The 15,965-nt window shown below is 41.6% G+C and overlaps 1 protein-coding gene and 1 pseudogene across 1 annotated transcript in view; both read right to left on the bottom strand.

The window, feature by feature from the left end:
• Positions 1-15,054, bottom strand: part of LOC138898222 (uncharacterized) — a 39,370-nt gene extending 24,316 nt beyond the window's left edge. Inside the window, exon 1 of the mRNA XM_070184270.1 lies at positions 14,594-15,054. Coding sequence (XP_070040371.1) covers positions 14,594-15,054 — 461 coding nt within the window. The remainder of the gene's footprint in view (positions 1-14,593) is intronic.
• LOC117281577 (5S ribosomal RNA) lies at positions 679-795 on the bottom strand (annotated as a pseudogene).
• Positions 15,055-15,965: the final 911 nt, after the last annotated feature.

The raw sequence follows: 15,965 nt of genomic DNA, 5'->3' as shown, positions 1-15,965 counted from the left end.
CTACTCCACTCAGTCTTATCTCCTTGGACATTCATGAAATGGGGAATGGATATCGTCATCCCTCTACCATCTGCCCCAGGTAAAGCTAAATTTATTTTGTTTATGACTGACTATTTCTCTAAGTGGGTTGAAGCACAGGCTTTCGAGAAACTTAGAGAGAAAGAAGGCACAGACTTCATCTGGGACCATATTATATGTCGATTCAAGATGCCTGCCGAGATCGTATGCGACAATGGAAAGCAATTCGTCGGCAACAAAGCGATAAAGTTTCTCAAAGATCACAAAATAAAAAGGATCCTATTGATGCCATATCATCCTAGTGGGAACGGACAGGCCGAATCGACAAACAAGACCATCATTCAAAATCTAAAGAAAAGATTGAACGACGCTAAGGGAAAATGGAAAGAAATATTGCCCGAAGTCCTTTGAGCGTATCGAACAATGTCAAAATCTAGTACGGGGAAAATACCGTTCTCTTTAGTATATGGCGCCGAAGCTCTGATCCCGGTTGAAGTCGGGGAACCTAGTGTCATTTCGATATGCAACGGAAGAGTCAAATCATGAGGCTATGAATACAAGCCTTGAATTGCTAGATGAAAAACGGGAAGCCTCCCTCGTTCGAATGGCCGCATAGAAACATCGGATCAAAAGGTACTACAATCGAAGAGCCAATCTTCGACACTTTAAAATCGAGGACTTCCCAGGGGATCACACATCCTAGTACTACGCTCGCCCAAGCACACTTAACTTTGGAGTTCTAATGAGATCCGGTATGTTATTGCTGATATGAACGGGGACTTGGTTCTGAGGAAGGTCACCCTCAATACTCGAAACCCAAACGAAGGAAAACTTGGCCCAAACTGGTAGGGACCGTATCAGGTCCTCGATATCATCGGAAAGGGATCCTACAAACTTGGCATGATGAACGATGAATAATGACCAAACAATTGGAGCATATCATTCCTCAAACGATATTACTGCTACGGTACGACCTTTTCCATTTTCATTTATATTTTATACTAACCTTTTGCAGGTGTTTAATCGAAGATACCAAAGTATTCTTCAAACACAAAGTCCCTAGGTCTGAAATCACACGTTGTACTCTTTTTCCCTTAGACCGGTTTTTGTCCCAAATAGGTTTTTCCGGCAAGGTTTTTAACGAGGCAACCATTGTTCGTGCTAACATAGAGCAATTCAACAGTATCCGATTCTCCTTTACAATCAACCTCGAATACTGGGGGGCATCATTCTCGGATAGTTACAAGAAAAATACTTCATGTTAACAAGGTCTCGATAGGTAAAGGACCAAATGGTCAAATGAACCGTGTCCATGTAGATTACCCGAGCCCTAATGGCAAACCATGTACGCATGTATAATCTATTGACAGAAGTTTTTTTCCTTACCAGATATTCCATGCTTTAGAGAAATTTATACTTTACAATTTCATACTTATGATCTATTGTGGAAACTAGCTTAAGGGCTGATCACAGCTGAAGTTCAAGCAATTTACCCTATACTCGGGAACTGTCGTCCAAAAAATCGACATGATCGAATTGCTAAACCTCAAAATCGTTAGACCTTAAAAAGGCAATCCTCAATTTTATAGGCCACGGCCACCCCACTCGGGGACTGACACTTCGAACGAGTTAGAAGTATAGCAGGGAAACAAGCCTTAAGGGGAGAATCCAAAACTAAAGTCTATGGCCGAATTAACACGGTTCGGAGACGTCCGAATTCCGTTATCAAACTGTTACATCTCGCGTTTTCATACATTAAAGTTTCATCTTTAGATAATCGATGTAGACTCGGGGATTAGATTATCTTGAGATTATAAGCATTCATGCTATTTATAATAGGCAATAGGTAAAATGCCGTGAAGGTTAAAGGGTAAACGAATCAAAGAAAATGAGTTTCGTTGAAGATTGTCGATTTGGAAAAAAATACGGTCCGAGCTATAGTACCCGGTATTTATGGACTAGTGCCATACAAAGTACTACATGAACATGATAGTAAGGTGTATAAAGTGTGTTAAAAACGAGTAGTATTTTAAATAATTTGAGATAATTCTTAATTATGTGGATAATTGAGTAATTATTGGTTAATAAAATATTAACAAATTGATTAAGGAATTAAGTAGATAATTATGGAATAAGACTTAACTCCCCAATGTGGAAGCCACATGAAATCCATTAAGTGACTCTTGAATCACCTTGCAAGGTGGCAACACTTCAAGAGATGAGCACCTTATCTCTTTGGGATAAAGAATGTTATCAAAAGACTTCTTTAATTCACAAAAAGAAAGACATTTACATCCTCAAAGTAACGGATAGCTTCATTAAGAAAGGTTATACAATATTGTGATCAAATTTATTAAGAGAAATGGATTAAAAATTCAGCAAGGTAACGATCTTAAGCAAAATTTACATACAAAATTATACTGTGTAATAGCAACGGGATTTTGCGATTTTAAGGGAGTACGGCACAATCTTTCCCAAGAATATCATACGGATTTTTCCCTACTCCAGGTATGTTAAGGTTAAGCCCTTCCTTCATTTTGGCATAATCTCGTAACTACATGCGTTTGATAACAAGGCATAAAGAGAAGTTCATACTCCCAAATTTATATATCCTAGTCTCATAAGTTACAGTATTTTCCCTTATCGGTACTTCATATTCAATTGAGTCTTCTTCTAGTCAAGAGAGCGCAGGGTCTATATATATATATATATATATATATATATATATATATATATATACAATACTAAAGTATTTTCCCCACCATCGAGCTATAATTGGTGGGAAGGCCCCTATTGGGCAACCTCTGATCAGATGGTAAGTTATATACCGAACCTACTGTGGCCGAGCGCCTATGAGCGAGCCCAGTATGGCCTAGGTACAGAGCCTAGTATGTCTGAGCGCTTATGAGCAAGCCTACTACGGCAGAGTAGTTACACGTTCCGAGCCTTATAGGGCCGGACATCTATTTTATTTACTATATTGAGAGAGTTGAGTCGGTATCAACAGGTAAGTATATCTCCAGATCATCTTTAACTCCTAGTTACTTTTAATTATTTTATTATCAGTTCAGTTTCAGCTTTCAGTTATTTTATCGCCTTGCATACTCGGTACGTTATTTTGTACTGACGTCTCTTTTTCTGGGGATGAAGCATTTCATGCATGGAGGTTCAGACAGACAGACGGGTAGACCTACTCAGTAGGTGTTGCTCGAGTTCAGCTTTATCGGTAAGCTCCACATCGTTCGGAGTTGTCGGGTCTAGAGTTATGTGTACATCTTGTGTATATATGTATATAGGTTATGGGTAGGTCAGGGCTCTGTTCCGATCACAGTACATCCATCAGTAGAGGCTTGTAGACATATCCTGTCAGTTAAGGCAGTATGTTGGGCTTGTAGGCCTTATATGTATATTTTGTTGGTTTGTCAGCTATAGTAGATATGACGGCCTTGTCGGCCCAGCTTTAAATTGATGTTTAGTCAGCGTTAGCTTCCGTTCAGTTTTATATTTTGCTTCGCAAATTTTCTTGCAATGTGTCCACGACCAAAGTATGACATTATATGTTCAGAGTCCCTTAGTCGCAATTTGGTACACAAGGATAAGTGAGTAACCGGGTGCGGGTCTCGCCCCCCAGGTTCGGGGTGTGACAAAAGTGGTATCAGAACAGTTTTGTCCTAGGGAGTCTACAAGCCGTGTCTAGTAGGGTCTTGTTTATAGATGTGTTGTGCACCACATTATATAAGCAGGGGACTACATGACATATAGGAGTTGGTTACCCTTCTTTCGAATCTAAATCGAGCTGTAGAACTGAGTTATAGGAAATTTGAGTTAAACTTATGTGTTGGCATCTGTATGCACAGATGACGGTGACTAGGAAAATTATGGCTAGCCAAAGGAGAGATACAGCAATAGGTGAGGGGACTAGTAGGGTACCCCCAGTAGATGGGGCCCAATCTGAGGCCCAGGGAGAGACCCCTACTCAGTCATTACCGGCTCTTCCACCACCTGAGGAGATTCCTAGGGAGACCGCACATCCAGTTCCCCCTCCACTTCCATCAGATCAGGACTTGAGAAGTACGGTGCATTTGTTGACACAGTTGGTATCTACCCAGCAACATGATAGGGCACCCACTAGTGCGGGATCTTATGATGGGTCTGGGAGTTCAAGGGTCTGAAAGTATATTGCTTTGAGTCCCCCAGAGTTTACGGGGACGGATCAGAGGGAGGACCCACAGGATTTCATAGATCAGCTTCACAGGATCTTTCGGGTTATGTATACCACGGAGAAAGAGGCAGTTGAGCTAGCAGCTTTTCGACTCCGAGATATAGCCATCCTTTGGTACGAGGGATGAGAGAGGTCTAGAGGATGTGATGCACCTCCAGCTATTTGGGAGAATTTTTCGGATGCCTTCCTTGACCAGTACTTACCGCGGAAGATCCAACAGGCTCGAGTCGATCAGTTTCTAGCCCTCAAGCAGGGCAATATGAGTGTTCGAGAGTATAGTCTTCATTTTAACTCATTGGCCAGATATGCACCATCTATAGTTGCTACTATGCGGGACAGGATTCACAGGTTTATAGCAGGATTGGCCCCAGAGTTGACCGAGGCATGTGCCACCACTGCATTGCAAGATAGTATGGATATCTCCTGGATTCAAGCATTCGACCAGAATATAAAAAGGGCTAGGTGTCGGCAGCAGGGTACTGAGTGGACTGAGTCAGGACAATGTAAGAGGATGAGATTTGCCAGGTCTCAGGAGTAGTCTCAGGGTAGTTATAGGCCCCTGTACTTCAAATGGCCACCTAGGCCTCCGCTACCTCAATTACAGGGTTACCGGTATGACCGCTATACTCAGTCAGGACCAGGTGAGAGCTCATGGGCATCGGGTTTGCAACGACAACGGGGTTCATGGCAGACATGGTCATTTCTGTCGTGGTGTGACATCTGTGGTAGAGGACACTTGGGCCAATGCCGAGCCGGTTCCGATGCTTGTTATACATGTGGACATCTGGGGCATATGATGCGAGATTACCCAAATAGAGATTCTGGGAGTATGACACAGCCAGCGAATTCAGCAACATGATTATCTATGTTCGTACATCCTTCAGGGCGCGAGTCTCAGTCTTCCGCGGGTAGAGGTCAAGGCAGAGGTACAGGTTCCAGTTCATGTGGTAACCAGAATCGTAGATATGCTTTAGCGGGTCGACAGGACTAGGAGTCTTCACCAGACGTTGCGATAGGTATGTTGACCATTTGCTCTCACGATGCTTATGCCTTGATAGACCCAGGATCTACTTTATCGTGTATTACCCCATTTGTCATGGGGAAGTTTGGTATAGTGCCTGAAATACTAAGTGATCCTTTTGCGGTATCTACACCGGTCGGAGAATCTATTATTGCTACCCGGGTTTACCGAGGTTGTACGGTGATAGTTTGTAGTCGTCACACCTCAGCCGACCTAGTTGAGCTAGCGATGTTGGATTTTGATACTATCATGGGCATGGACTGGTTTCCAGCTTGCTATGCCACAGTTGATGGTCAAGGAAAGACAACAAGATTTCATTTTCCGGGTGAGCCAGTCCTTGAATGGGTAGGTAATATAGCGACACCTAGAGGTAGGTTTATTTCCTATCTGAAGGCGAGGAAAATGATCACAAAAGGGTGCATTTATCATATTGTGCGAGTTAGAGATGCAGATGCCGAGATACCTACACTTCAGTCTATTCTAGTAGTCAAAGAGTACGCAGATGTATTTCCAGATGAACTTCCAGGTATTCCTCTAGAGCGAGAGATTGATTTTGGCATCGATTTGCTTCCGGGAACTCTACCAATATCCATCTGCCGAATTGAAGGAGTTGAAGGAGTAGTTAAAAGATTTGCTGGAGAAAGGTTTCATCAGGCCCAATACCTCACCTTGGGGTGCACCGGTACTGTTTGTACGGAAGAAAGACGACTCGTTGAGGATGTGTATTGGTTATAGGCAGCTGAACAAGGTAACTATTAAGAAAAAGTATCCACTTCCAAGGATATATGTCTTGTTTGATCAGTTGCAGGGAGCTAAATTCTTTTCAAAGATAGATTTGATGTCGGGGTACCACCAGGTCAGATTTTGGGAGAAAAATATTCCCAAGACAGCCTTCAGAACCCGATATGGCCACTTCTGTTCCTTGTCATGTCCTTCGGGTTGACGAATGCACCTGCCGTATTCATGGACTTGATGAATAGCCTATTTCAGCCATTTTTAGATCTGTTCGTGATAGTATTTATTGATGATATTCTGATTTATTCACGTTCAGAGGATGAGCATGCGGACCACTTGCGAGCGGTACTCCAAACCTTCTGTGATAGTAAATTATATGCTAAGTTTTCTAAATATGAGTTCTGATTGAAGTTTGTAGCATTCGTGGGGTACATTGCAACCGATGGAGGTATAAATGTAGACACTCAGAAGATTGAGGTTGTGAAATCCTGGCCTAGACCTACAACTCCGACAGAGGTTCGTAGCTTTCTAGGCTTAGCAGGATACTACCGGAGGTTCGTAGAGGGTTTTTCTTCCCTTTCGGCACCATTGACGAAGTTGACATAGAAAGAAACTAAGTTTCAGTGGACAGAGGCTTGCGAGAAGAGTTTCCAAGAGCTTAAGAATAGGTTGACCTCAGCGCAAGTTCTAACACTTCTAGAGGGTCCAGATGGTTATGCCATGTATTGTGATGCCTCAGGTGTCAGGTTAGGATGTGTCCTGATGCAACATGGGAAGGTAATTGTGTATGCTTCAAGGTAGTTAAGGAAGCACGAGCGGAATTATCCGACCCACGACCTCGAGTTAACTGCGGTTGTCCATGCACTTAAGATATGGCGGCATTACTTATATGGTGTTCATGTTGATGTATTCACAGATCATAAAAGCCTGCAATATATCTTCAAGCAAAAAGGGTTGAATTTGCGACAGAGGCGATGGCTTGAGTTATTGAAAGATTACGATGTTAACATTCTCTACCATCTAGGAAAAGCTAATGTTGTAGCAGATGCCTTAAGTCGCTAATCTATGGGTAGCTTAGCACATGTAGAGGCCGAGAAAAGATAATTAACTAGAGAGATTCATCAATTGGCTTGTTTCGGGGTTCAGTTAGTAGACTCTGGCGATGGTGGAGTTGTACTCCAAAATATTGCAAAATCATCTCTCATAGCTGAAGCAAAGGAGAGGCAGTACGAGGACCTAGAGTTGGTCGAGTTGAGAAAGCGAGTTTTGCAGCAGAAGAAGCCATTGTTAGAGCTCAAGGGAGATGGGGTTCTCAGATATAGGGGCCGTCTGTATGATCCAGATGTAGCAGGGCTATGAGACAGGATTATGTCAGAGGCACATTATTCGTGGTACTCCATTGATCCTAGGTCGACGAAGATGTACCATGACATTAAGGATATGTACTGGTGGAACGATATGAAGAAGAGCATTGCTGGGTTTGTCGCTCAGTGTCCTAGTTGCCAGTAGGTGAAGGTAGAGCACGAGAAGCCCGGGGGGATAATGCAAATTATAGAGCTCCCGACTTGGAAATGGGAGGCGATAAACATGGACTTTGTCACGGGTTTACCTCGTTCTCATCGTAAGTTCGATTCTATATGGGTGATAGTCGATAGGCTCACGAAATCAGCTCATTTCCTACCAGTCAGATCTACATATACAACAGAAGATTATGCAAAGTTATATATTAAGGAGATAGTCCGGCTACACGGAGTACCAATATGTATTATATCTGACCGTAGGGCCCAGTTTACAGCATATTTTTGGAGGTCATTTCAGAGAGGTTTAGGGACTCAGGTGAATCTCAGCACAACCTTTCATCCACAGACTGATGGACAAGTCGAGCGCACAATTCAGACGCTCGAGGATATGTTACGAGCATGTGTGTTGGATTTTAAAAGAAGTTGGGATGAACATTTACCTCTTATCGAGTTTGCATATAATAACAGTTACCACTCCAGTATCCAGATGGCTCTGTACGAGACTTTGTATGGGCGTAAGTACAGATATCCTATAGGGTGGTTTGATGTTGGAGAATCTGGGTTACATGGGCCAGATCTGGTTTAGCAGGCCGTAGAGAAAGTAAAGCTTATCCGGGAGCGACTGTTGACGGAGGAGGAAATGAAGTCTAAATACTCCCACCTACTTCAAACTGAAGATATGGATCGAGGTGGGATACCTCAGCACAGCTATATTCAGCCCAGTAGGTCATCAGGTAAGCTCTTATTTTTGACTTTCAGAATTTATAATGGACAGTTGTGTTAGGCCAAGTGTTGCTATTTATAGACATTGGCCATGTGTGGCATGTATAGTATGTTTTCTAGCTGCGGACATGTTGATTTTAGTCTAGTGTACGGTGGAGACTCTAGCAAAAAAACTTCCCAAAGTCTCTAAGAGTAAGCATTCGGGGACAAATGTTTCTAAGGGGGAAGGATGTTACATCTCGCGTTTTCGTACATTAAAGTGTTTTCTTCAGATAATTGACGTAGACTCGGAGATGAGATTATCTTGAGATTATAAGCATTTATGCTATTTATAATAGGCGATAAGTTAAATGCCGTGAAGGTTAAAGGGTAAACGAATCAAAGAAAATGAGTTTCATTGAAGATTATCGATTTGGAAATAAATACGGTCTGAGCTACAGTACCCGGTATTTATGGACTAGTGCCATACAAGGTACTACATGAACATGATAGTAAGATGTATAAAGTGTGTTAAAAGCGAGTAGTATTTTAAGTAATTTGAGATAATTCCTAATTATGTGGATAATTGGGTAATTATTGGTTAATGGTGGATTAACAAATTGATTAAGGAATTAAGTGAATAATTATGGGATAAGAATTAACTCCCCAACGTGGCCGCCACATGGAATCCATTAAATGACTCTTGAATCACCTTGCAAGGTGGAAACACTTCAAGACACGAGCACCTTATCTCTTTGGGATAAAGAATGTTATCAAAAGACTTCTTTAATTCACAAAAAGGAAGACATTTTCATCCTCAAAGTGAGGATAGCTTCAGCAAGAAAATTTATACAATATTGTGATCAAATTCATTAAGAGAGATGGATTAAAAATTCAGCAAGGTAACGATCTTAAGCAAAAATTTCATACGAAATTATACTACGTAATAGCAATGGAATTTTACAATTCTAAGGGAATACGGTGCAATCTTTCCCAAGAATATCATACGGAGTTTTTCCTACTCTAGGTATGTTAAGGTTAAGCCCTTCCTTTATTTTGGCATGATCTCATAACTACATGCGTTCGATAACGAGGCATAAAGAGAAGTTCATACTCCCGAATTTATATTCATTATCCTAGTATCATAAGTTACAGTATTTTCTCTTATAGGGACTTCATATTCAATTGAGTTTTGTCTTCTTCCAGTCAAGAGAGCGGAGGGTCTATATATATACAGTACTACAGTATTTTCCCCACTATCGAGCTATAATTGGTGGGCAGACCCCTATTGAGTAACCTCTGATCAGTTGGTAAGTTATATATCGAGCCTACTGTGGCCGAGCGCCTATGAGCGAGCCTAGCATGGCCGAGGTACAGAGCCTAGTATGGCCGAGCGCCTATGAGCGAGCCTACTACGGCGGGGCAGTTACACATTCCAAGCCTTATAGGGCCGGACATCTATTTTATTTACTATATTGAGAGAGTTGAGTCGGTATCAGCAGGTAAGTATATCTCCAGATCATCTTTGACTCCCAGTTACTTTTAGTTATTATATTATCAGTTCAATTTCAGCTTTCAGTTATTTTATTGCCTTGCATACTCGGTACGTTATTTCGTACTGACGTCCCTTTTTCTGTGGACACTGCATTTTATGTCTGCAGGTTCAGACAGACAGACGGGTAAACCTCCTCAGTATATGTTGCCCGAGTTCAGCTTTATCGGTAAGCTCCACGTCCTTCGGAGTTGTCGGGTCTCAAGTTTTGTGTACATCTTGTGTATATATGTATATAGGTTATGGGTAGGTCGGGGACCTGTTCAGATCACAGTACATCCATCAGTAGAGGCTTGTAGACACACCTATCAGTTAAGGCAGTATGTTGGGCTTGTAGGCCTTGTATGTATATTTTGTTGGTTTGTCTGCTATAGTAGTTATGACGGCCTTGTCGGCCCAGATTTATATTGATGTTTAGCCAGCGTTAGCTTTCGTTCAGTTTTATATTTTGCTTCAAAAATTGTCTTGCAATGTGGCCACGGCCAACGTATGACATTATATGTTCAGAGTCCCTTAGTCGCAAGTTGGTACGCAAGGATAGGTAAGGCACTGAGTGCCGGTGTAACGACCCGACTTGTCGTTTTAAGAATTTAAGCCCCGTCTGGCGGCATAAGGCTCTGAGCAACTTCTTATTATGGTCCCTAAAAAGGAAGCTTAAGTCTTAGGATTTTGACCATAGTCGGAACCGCATGAAGACGAATCCGGAATGGAGTTCCATCGGTTCCGTTAGCTCCGTATGATGATTTTTGACTTAGGAGCGTGTCCGGAAAATTATTTGGAGGTCCGTAGTATGATTAAGCTGGAAATGGCGAAACTCAAATTTTTGGAAAGTTTGACTGGGGGTTGACTTTTTGATATCGGGGTCGGAATCCGATTCTGGAAGTAGGAGTAGGTCTGTAATATCGAATGTGACTTGTGTGCAAAAGTTGAAGTCATTCCGAATTGATTTGATGTGTTTCGGCACAAGATATAGAATTTGAAATTTCAAAGTTCATTAGGCTTGAATTGGGGTATGACTTGTGGTTTTCGAGTTATTTGAGGTGATTTGAAGGTTCGACTAAGTTCGTATGATGTTTTGGGACTTGATGGTATGTTTGGTTGAGGTCCCGAGGGGATCGGGTGAGGTCCGGGATAGTTTCGGATCATTTTTCCTTGTTTTGCAACTGCTGGAACTGATATCTGGTATTGTTCTTCGCGAACGTGAATGGTCTCACGCGTTCGCGCAGAAGGATTTTGGACAGCTGGGATTTTCCCATCGTGAACGCGATGAAGAATACGCGAACGCGAAGAAGGAGATGAGGAAAGCCTACGCGAACGTGAGTGGTCAGACGCGAACGCGAGGGGCCTGCCTGGCATTAAGCCTTCGCGAACACGACTCGTGTCTCGCGAACGTGAAAGGCAGAGGTCGGAAGGCATCGCGAACGCGATGAAAGAATCTGGGCAGCACATGTTTTTATGCTTCGCGAACGCGATGAAGGCACTTCTGGGCAGAATTAAAAGTCCCAAAATGGGGGTTTGAGTTCATAACTCAAAATCTAATTGGGAGCTCGGTAGAAGGCGATTTTCGGAGAGATTCTTGCGTGGGTGTTTGGGGTAAGTGATTCTTATCAAGTTTTGATTAATTTCCATGATTATGTCTTTGAATCCATCATTTTATTCGGATTTAATGGAGGAAAATCAAGAATTTTATAAAATCTTCCAAAAACAAAAATTTAAGATTCGGAGGTCGATTTGTTATTGGAATTCGATAAAATTGGTATGGTTGAACTCGTATCGGAGTGGGTGTTCGGAATTTATAAAAATTATGTCGGGTTTCGAGAGGCGGGTCCCGCGTTTACTTTTGTTGACTTTTTTGGAATAAAATTTTAAGTCGACGTATTATTATCTGGAATTGTTTCCGATGAATTTTAATGAAGTCATACAATTAATTTGGATAGATTTGAGTGGTCCGGAGGTCAATTCAAGCAAGAAGACGATTTTGGAATATCGGCATAACTTCAAAGAGGTAAGTGTCTTGCTTAACCTGGAGTGGGAAAATTTTCCCTTAGGCATTGAGTCTTATGTGCAATTTGTGTAATTGAAAACCAGGTACGTGAGGTGACGAGTACGTACTTGGTTTATGTGTGCAAATTTTATTGAGTTAAGGTCTTGAGCATATTGTGTAGTAAATTGGATAATTGTTGGCATATATTTAATCATTTACTTGTCGTGCCTAAATCCTTGTGGTTGACTCTGTTGTTATATGACAATTTGATGTGATTATTATTTGATTATTTATTAAATTTCGTGAATTTGCTGGTTTGATAATTATTGGAATTAAATTTCATTTTGGATTTTCCCCCTGCAAACAATTAATTAAATGAGCTTAAGAAGAGGTGTTTATATAATTATTGAAAATTTGATTTTTATGAAGACTTTGCTTTATGTTGAGTAATTTCTATCTCTATTGATTATTTTTGGGTGTTGTACGTATTGTGTGGAGCTTTTGGCTATTTGTTGTGAAATTAATTGACTTGGTTGTAGCTTTGGAATTTGGTTGTGTCCATTGGGCAAATTGTGATATGAATTGATTTTTGCTATGTTGCTATGATAATTTACCGTGTAAATTATTGTGTTGTGTGAGTTGCTATTTTGGGGAGATGAGGGTGGGATTTCACCGTTGATATTATGTGGTTATAAGGGTGGCATTTCACTATTGTTGTGTTTGTTGGAATATTGTTTGGGCGGAGCGATAAGGGTGGCTATAGGAGCGATAAAGGTGACAATAGGAGCGATAAGGATGGCTATTGATATTGTCTGGGCGGAGCGATAAGGGTGACTTTAGGAGTGATAAGGGTGGCAATAGGAGCTATAAGGGTGGCTATTGTAAGGGACGATATGTGATGATGTGGGGTTGTGGTGTTGATGATTTTATGTGATGTGGTGATTTTTCTTGTGTTTATTTTTATGCCTTGTGCAATTGGTCTTGTTGATAATAAATTGATAACAATCTATTTTATGTTGAAATTGAGAACCCGTGGCTATTGCCAGGCGGATTATAAATTGAAATGTGGGCACGAGATGACGTGAGTAAATAATAATGATATTTAGCACATGAATTGTCCGTGCAGTTGTGAGATGAAATGAGGGCACGAGGTGCCGGGGAAATATGATGATTTAATTAGGGGCACTAGGTGCCGTGAAAATATGAAAATGGGATGAGACCCGTATTTACGAAAAATATGAAAATGGGCTGAGACCTGTATTTTTATGATTATGAAATGAGGTGTCACATGGTGACTTTTTAATCGAAAATTATATTAAAAATATTTATTTGGAAGGATCTTTACTTAGAAAGTATTATATGAAAGAATTGTATTTGAAAGATATTTATTTGAGAAAATTATATTTGAAAGGATTTATTGAAAGAATTATTTTTGAAAAATAATTATTTGAGAAAATTATATTTGAAAGAGAGTTATCTGGAAAAATTATATGTGAAAGACATTTATTTGAAGGACTTGATTTAATTGGGTGTAATTGTGTTTATTAATTGTTGAGTGACATTACTGGTATTCTTGTTGTCTGTTGTGCATATCACTGGTTGTTTTATCCTGCCCTTATTATTATTATTTGTTTCCTATTATTTTGTATAATATATTGCACAGGTTATTAGTTTAGTGAGTGTCTTGACTGTACCTCGTCTCTACTCCATTGAGGTTAGTCTTGATACTTACTGGGTACCGACCGTAGTGTACTCATACTACACTTCTGTACATTTTTGTGCAGAGCCATATATTAGAAATATCGGACTTGAGCAGAGTTAAAGCGGGATCGTAAGGATTCAAGGTAGAGCTGCTTGGTCGTCGCAGTCCCTTGGAGTTTTTTCATTTCATTGTACTATTAATTTGTAATCAAACAGTATTGTATATTCGGTCCTCGTGATCATTCTATGTATTCAGTTAGAGTTCGTGACTCAGTACTACCAGTCTTGGGAGGTTGTGTATTGTAATTATTTTCGCTGTTAGTTTTAATTATTTATTTAATTCAAAAAAAATATATGGCTTCAAAAATATAATGGAAATCGGCTTACCTAGTCTTAGAGACTATGTGCCATCACGACGCATGTGGTGAAATTTTGGATCGTGACAGTTGGTCTCGCACCCCCAGGTTCGGGGCGTGACAAAAACAGGCCTTCAAATATTCTAATAAACCGATTAGAAAAGGCAACCCTCGAATGAATTACTAAGGGTCTCGATAATATCGACCCTTAAAAACTCTAAGGGGTAGCGAATTGTTCGAACTCCCGGACAATTTTGTGCTAAGGCATAACAAAGCAAAGGACTTCGATAACACCAATCCTCAAAAAACCTAATGGGTACAAATTCATCTCGTGCTAAGGCAGGACAAATTTTTATGATTAAAGTTTCAAGCCGAAAAAGGGGAAATGGCATTCTTTTAAGGCCATATCGGCCTAATTCAATAGCCTAAGGGCTATTTTATTTTTTGAGTTCGAGAAATCGTCCTTACTCAACTAAAATCTAAGGGTCATTCTACTTCGAGTTCGAGCAAGTACTCACTCGATTTTAAAGACTACACTGGTCCGACTTTGGTCTAGTTGCCTAAAGTCCCAAACTTGTGAGCAAAAACTCCATAAGGCATGAATGAAATAGAATTTACACGAGGCAGGAAATAGAATAAAGACAAGTCAAAGAGAAAAAAGATCTTTTATCTATACGAAAATATTTACAAGGACCGATCAGGGTCCCGCACAAAAAATCAAAAAAGAAAAAGCCTAAGATTCCTAATTTTCCTCAGGGGAAGATTCTTCTCCATCGAGGTACTCCCCATTCTCGGACCCGCTCTTGCTGCCATCATCATCATCATCATCATCATCGGAAGAGGCCAACGCTTTAGCATTAGCTTCATGCTCTTTAGCCTTTATTATCTCGTTGGTAAGATCGAAACCTCGAGCGTGGATCTCCTCAAGGGTTTCCCTCCGTGATTGGTATTTGACGAATTCAGCAATCCAATGTGCTTGAGTTTGAGCAGTTTCGGCTACCTCTCTCGCTTGGACTTGAGCGGCTTCAGCATCGACCCGGTAGACGGCCACGATCGCCTCTGCCTCGGCCTTTGCCTTTTCGACTTCAGATTTGGCCTTTGCAAGTTCGGAAGCCAATCGAGCCTCGAGCTCTTTTATTTTCTTTGCCTGAGCTGAGCTCTTCTCCTTCATGCATCGAAGCTGACTTTTGACTGATGACAATTCGGCTCGAGCAGCCTCTTTTTCAGCAGCAAAGTGGTCCATACTTTCTTTCTACCCCAAGGTCTCGACTTTCATCATGTCGACCTCCTCGCGGAATTGCTCGATCCTCTCAACCTTTTGCTGCAGCTGTGAGATTGAAATGTTAGCCACCGTTCCCGAATCGAGCCCATGAGCTTTTAAGATTTTTATTACCTGCTCGATCACGTCAGTCTGATCTTGGTGAACCTTGGCCAACTCGGTTCGGAGGTCCTTGATCTCCTCTTCTTTTTGCCCACTGAGAAGTGTAAGGGCATTTCTCTCCTCCGTGATCCCTCGGAGGTCAGCCTCGCATCGCTCAGCTCTATTCGGGACTTTGAAAACTCCTCCTGATAGAGCGCCAAAGCCTATACGGAAAGAGGAAAGGAAATTAGACAGGAAGAGAAGAAATAAACTAAGTATGATATCGACAAAGGGAGTTGAGACTCACCCGATTCAAGGCTTGTTGAGCCTCATTGAAAAGAGTCGATGCTTCATTCAGGTCGGTAGGATCCTTGACCCCAATAAAGTAACCACGAAAGGAGTCCTCCCCTCCATGAGCCCCATCTACTTTGGTAGTCCTCATAGCTTGGGCCTCCTGAATTGCCTCCTCGGAAAACGTAGGGAGAATCGGCGATTCTCCAATATCTATTGCCCCAAGTGAGCCACTTGGGGCGTTCTCCTCGCTGCGAGGGGGCCTCGGAGCCGGCCTCTTCAGACATACCTGCCTTTTGCTCATCTCGGCGGGAGGCATCTTCGATCTTCGATGACTCGGGGACTTTGCCCGAGTCCTTTTCCAAGACCCCCTTGGCTCGAGGCGGAATCTCCTCAACCACCACCGAATCACCGCCCTTTGGAGCCTCGATGGTTTTCTTCACTCGGGCCACCAATTCTGAGCCATCGTCTTCATCTTCTTCTTCTTCCTCCCTTAGCCATTG

The sequence above is a fragment of the Nicotiana tomentosiformis genome, chromosome 8, assembly GCF_000390325.3.
Source record: "Nicotiana tomentosiformis chromosome 8, ASM39032v3, whole genome shotgun sequence".
NCBI classification, from domain to species: Eukaryota; Viridiplantae; Streptophyta; class Magnoliopsida; order Solanales; family Solanaceae; genus Nicotiana; species Nicotiana tomentosiformis.
Note: the sequence above shows the minus strand (reverse complement) of the source record. Positions and strands in the feature narration are given on the sequence as shown.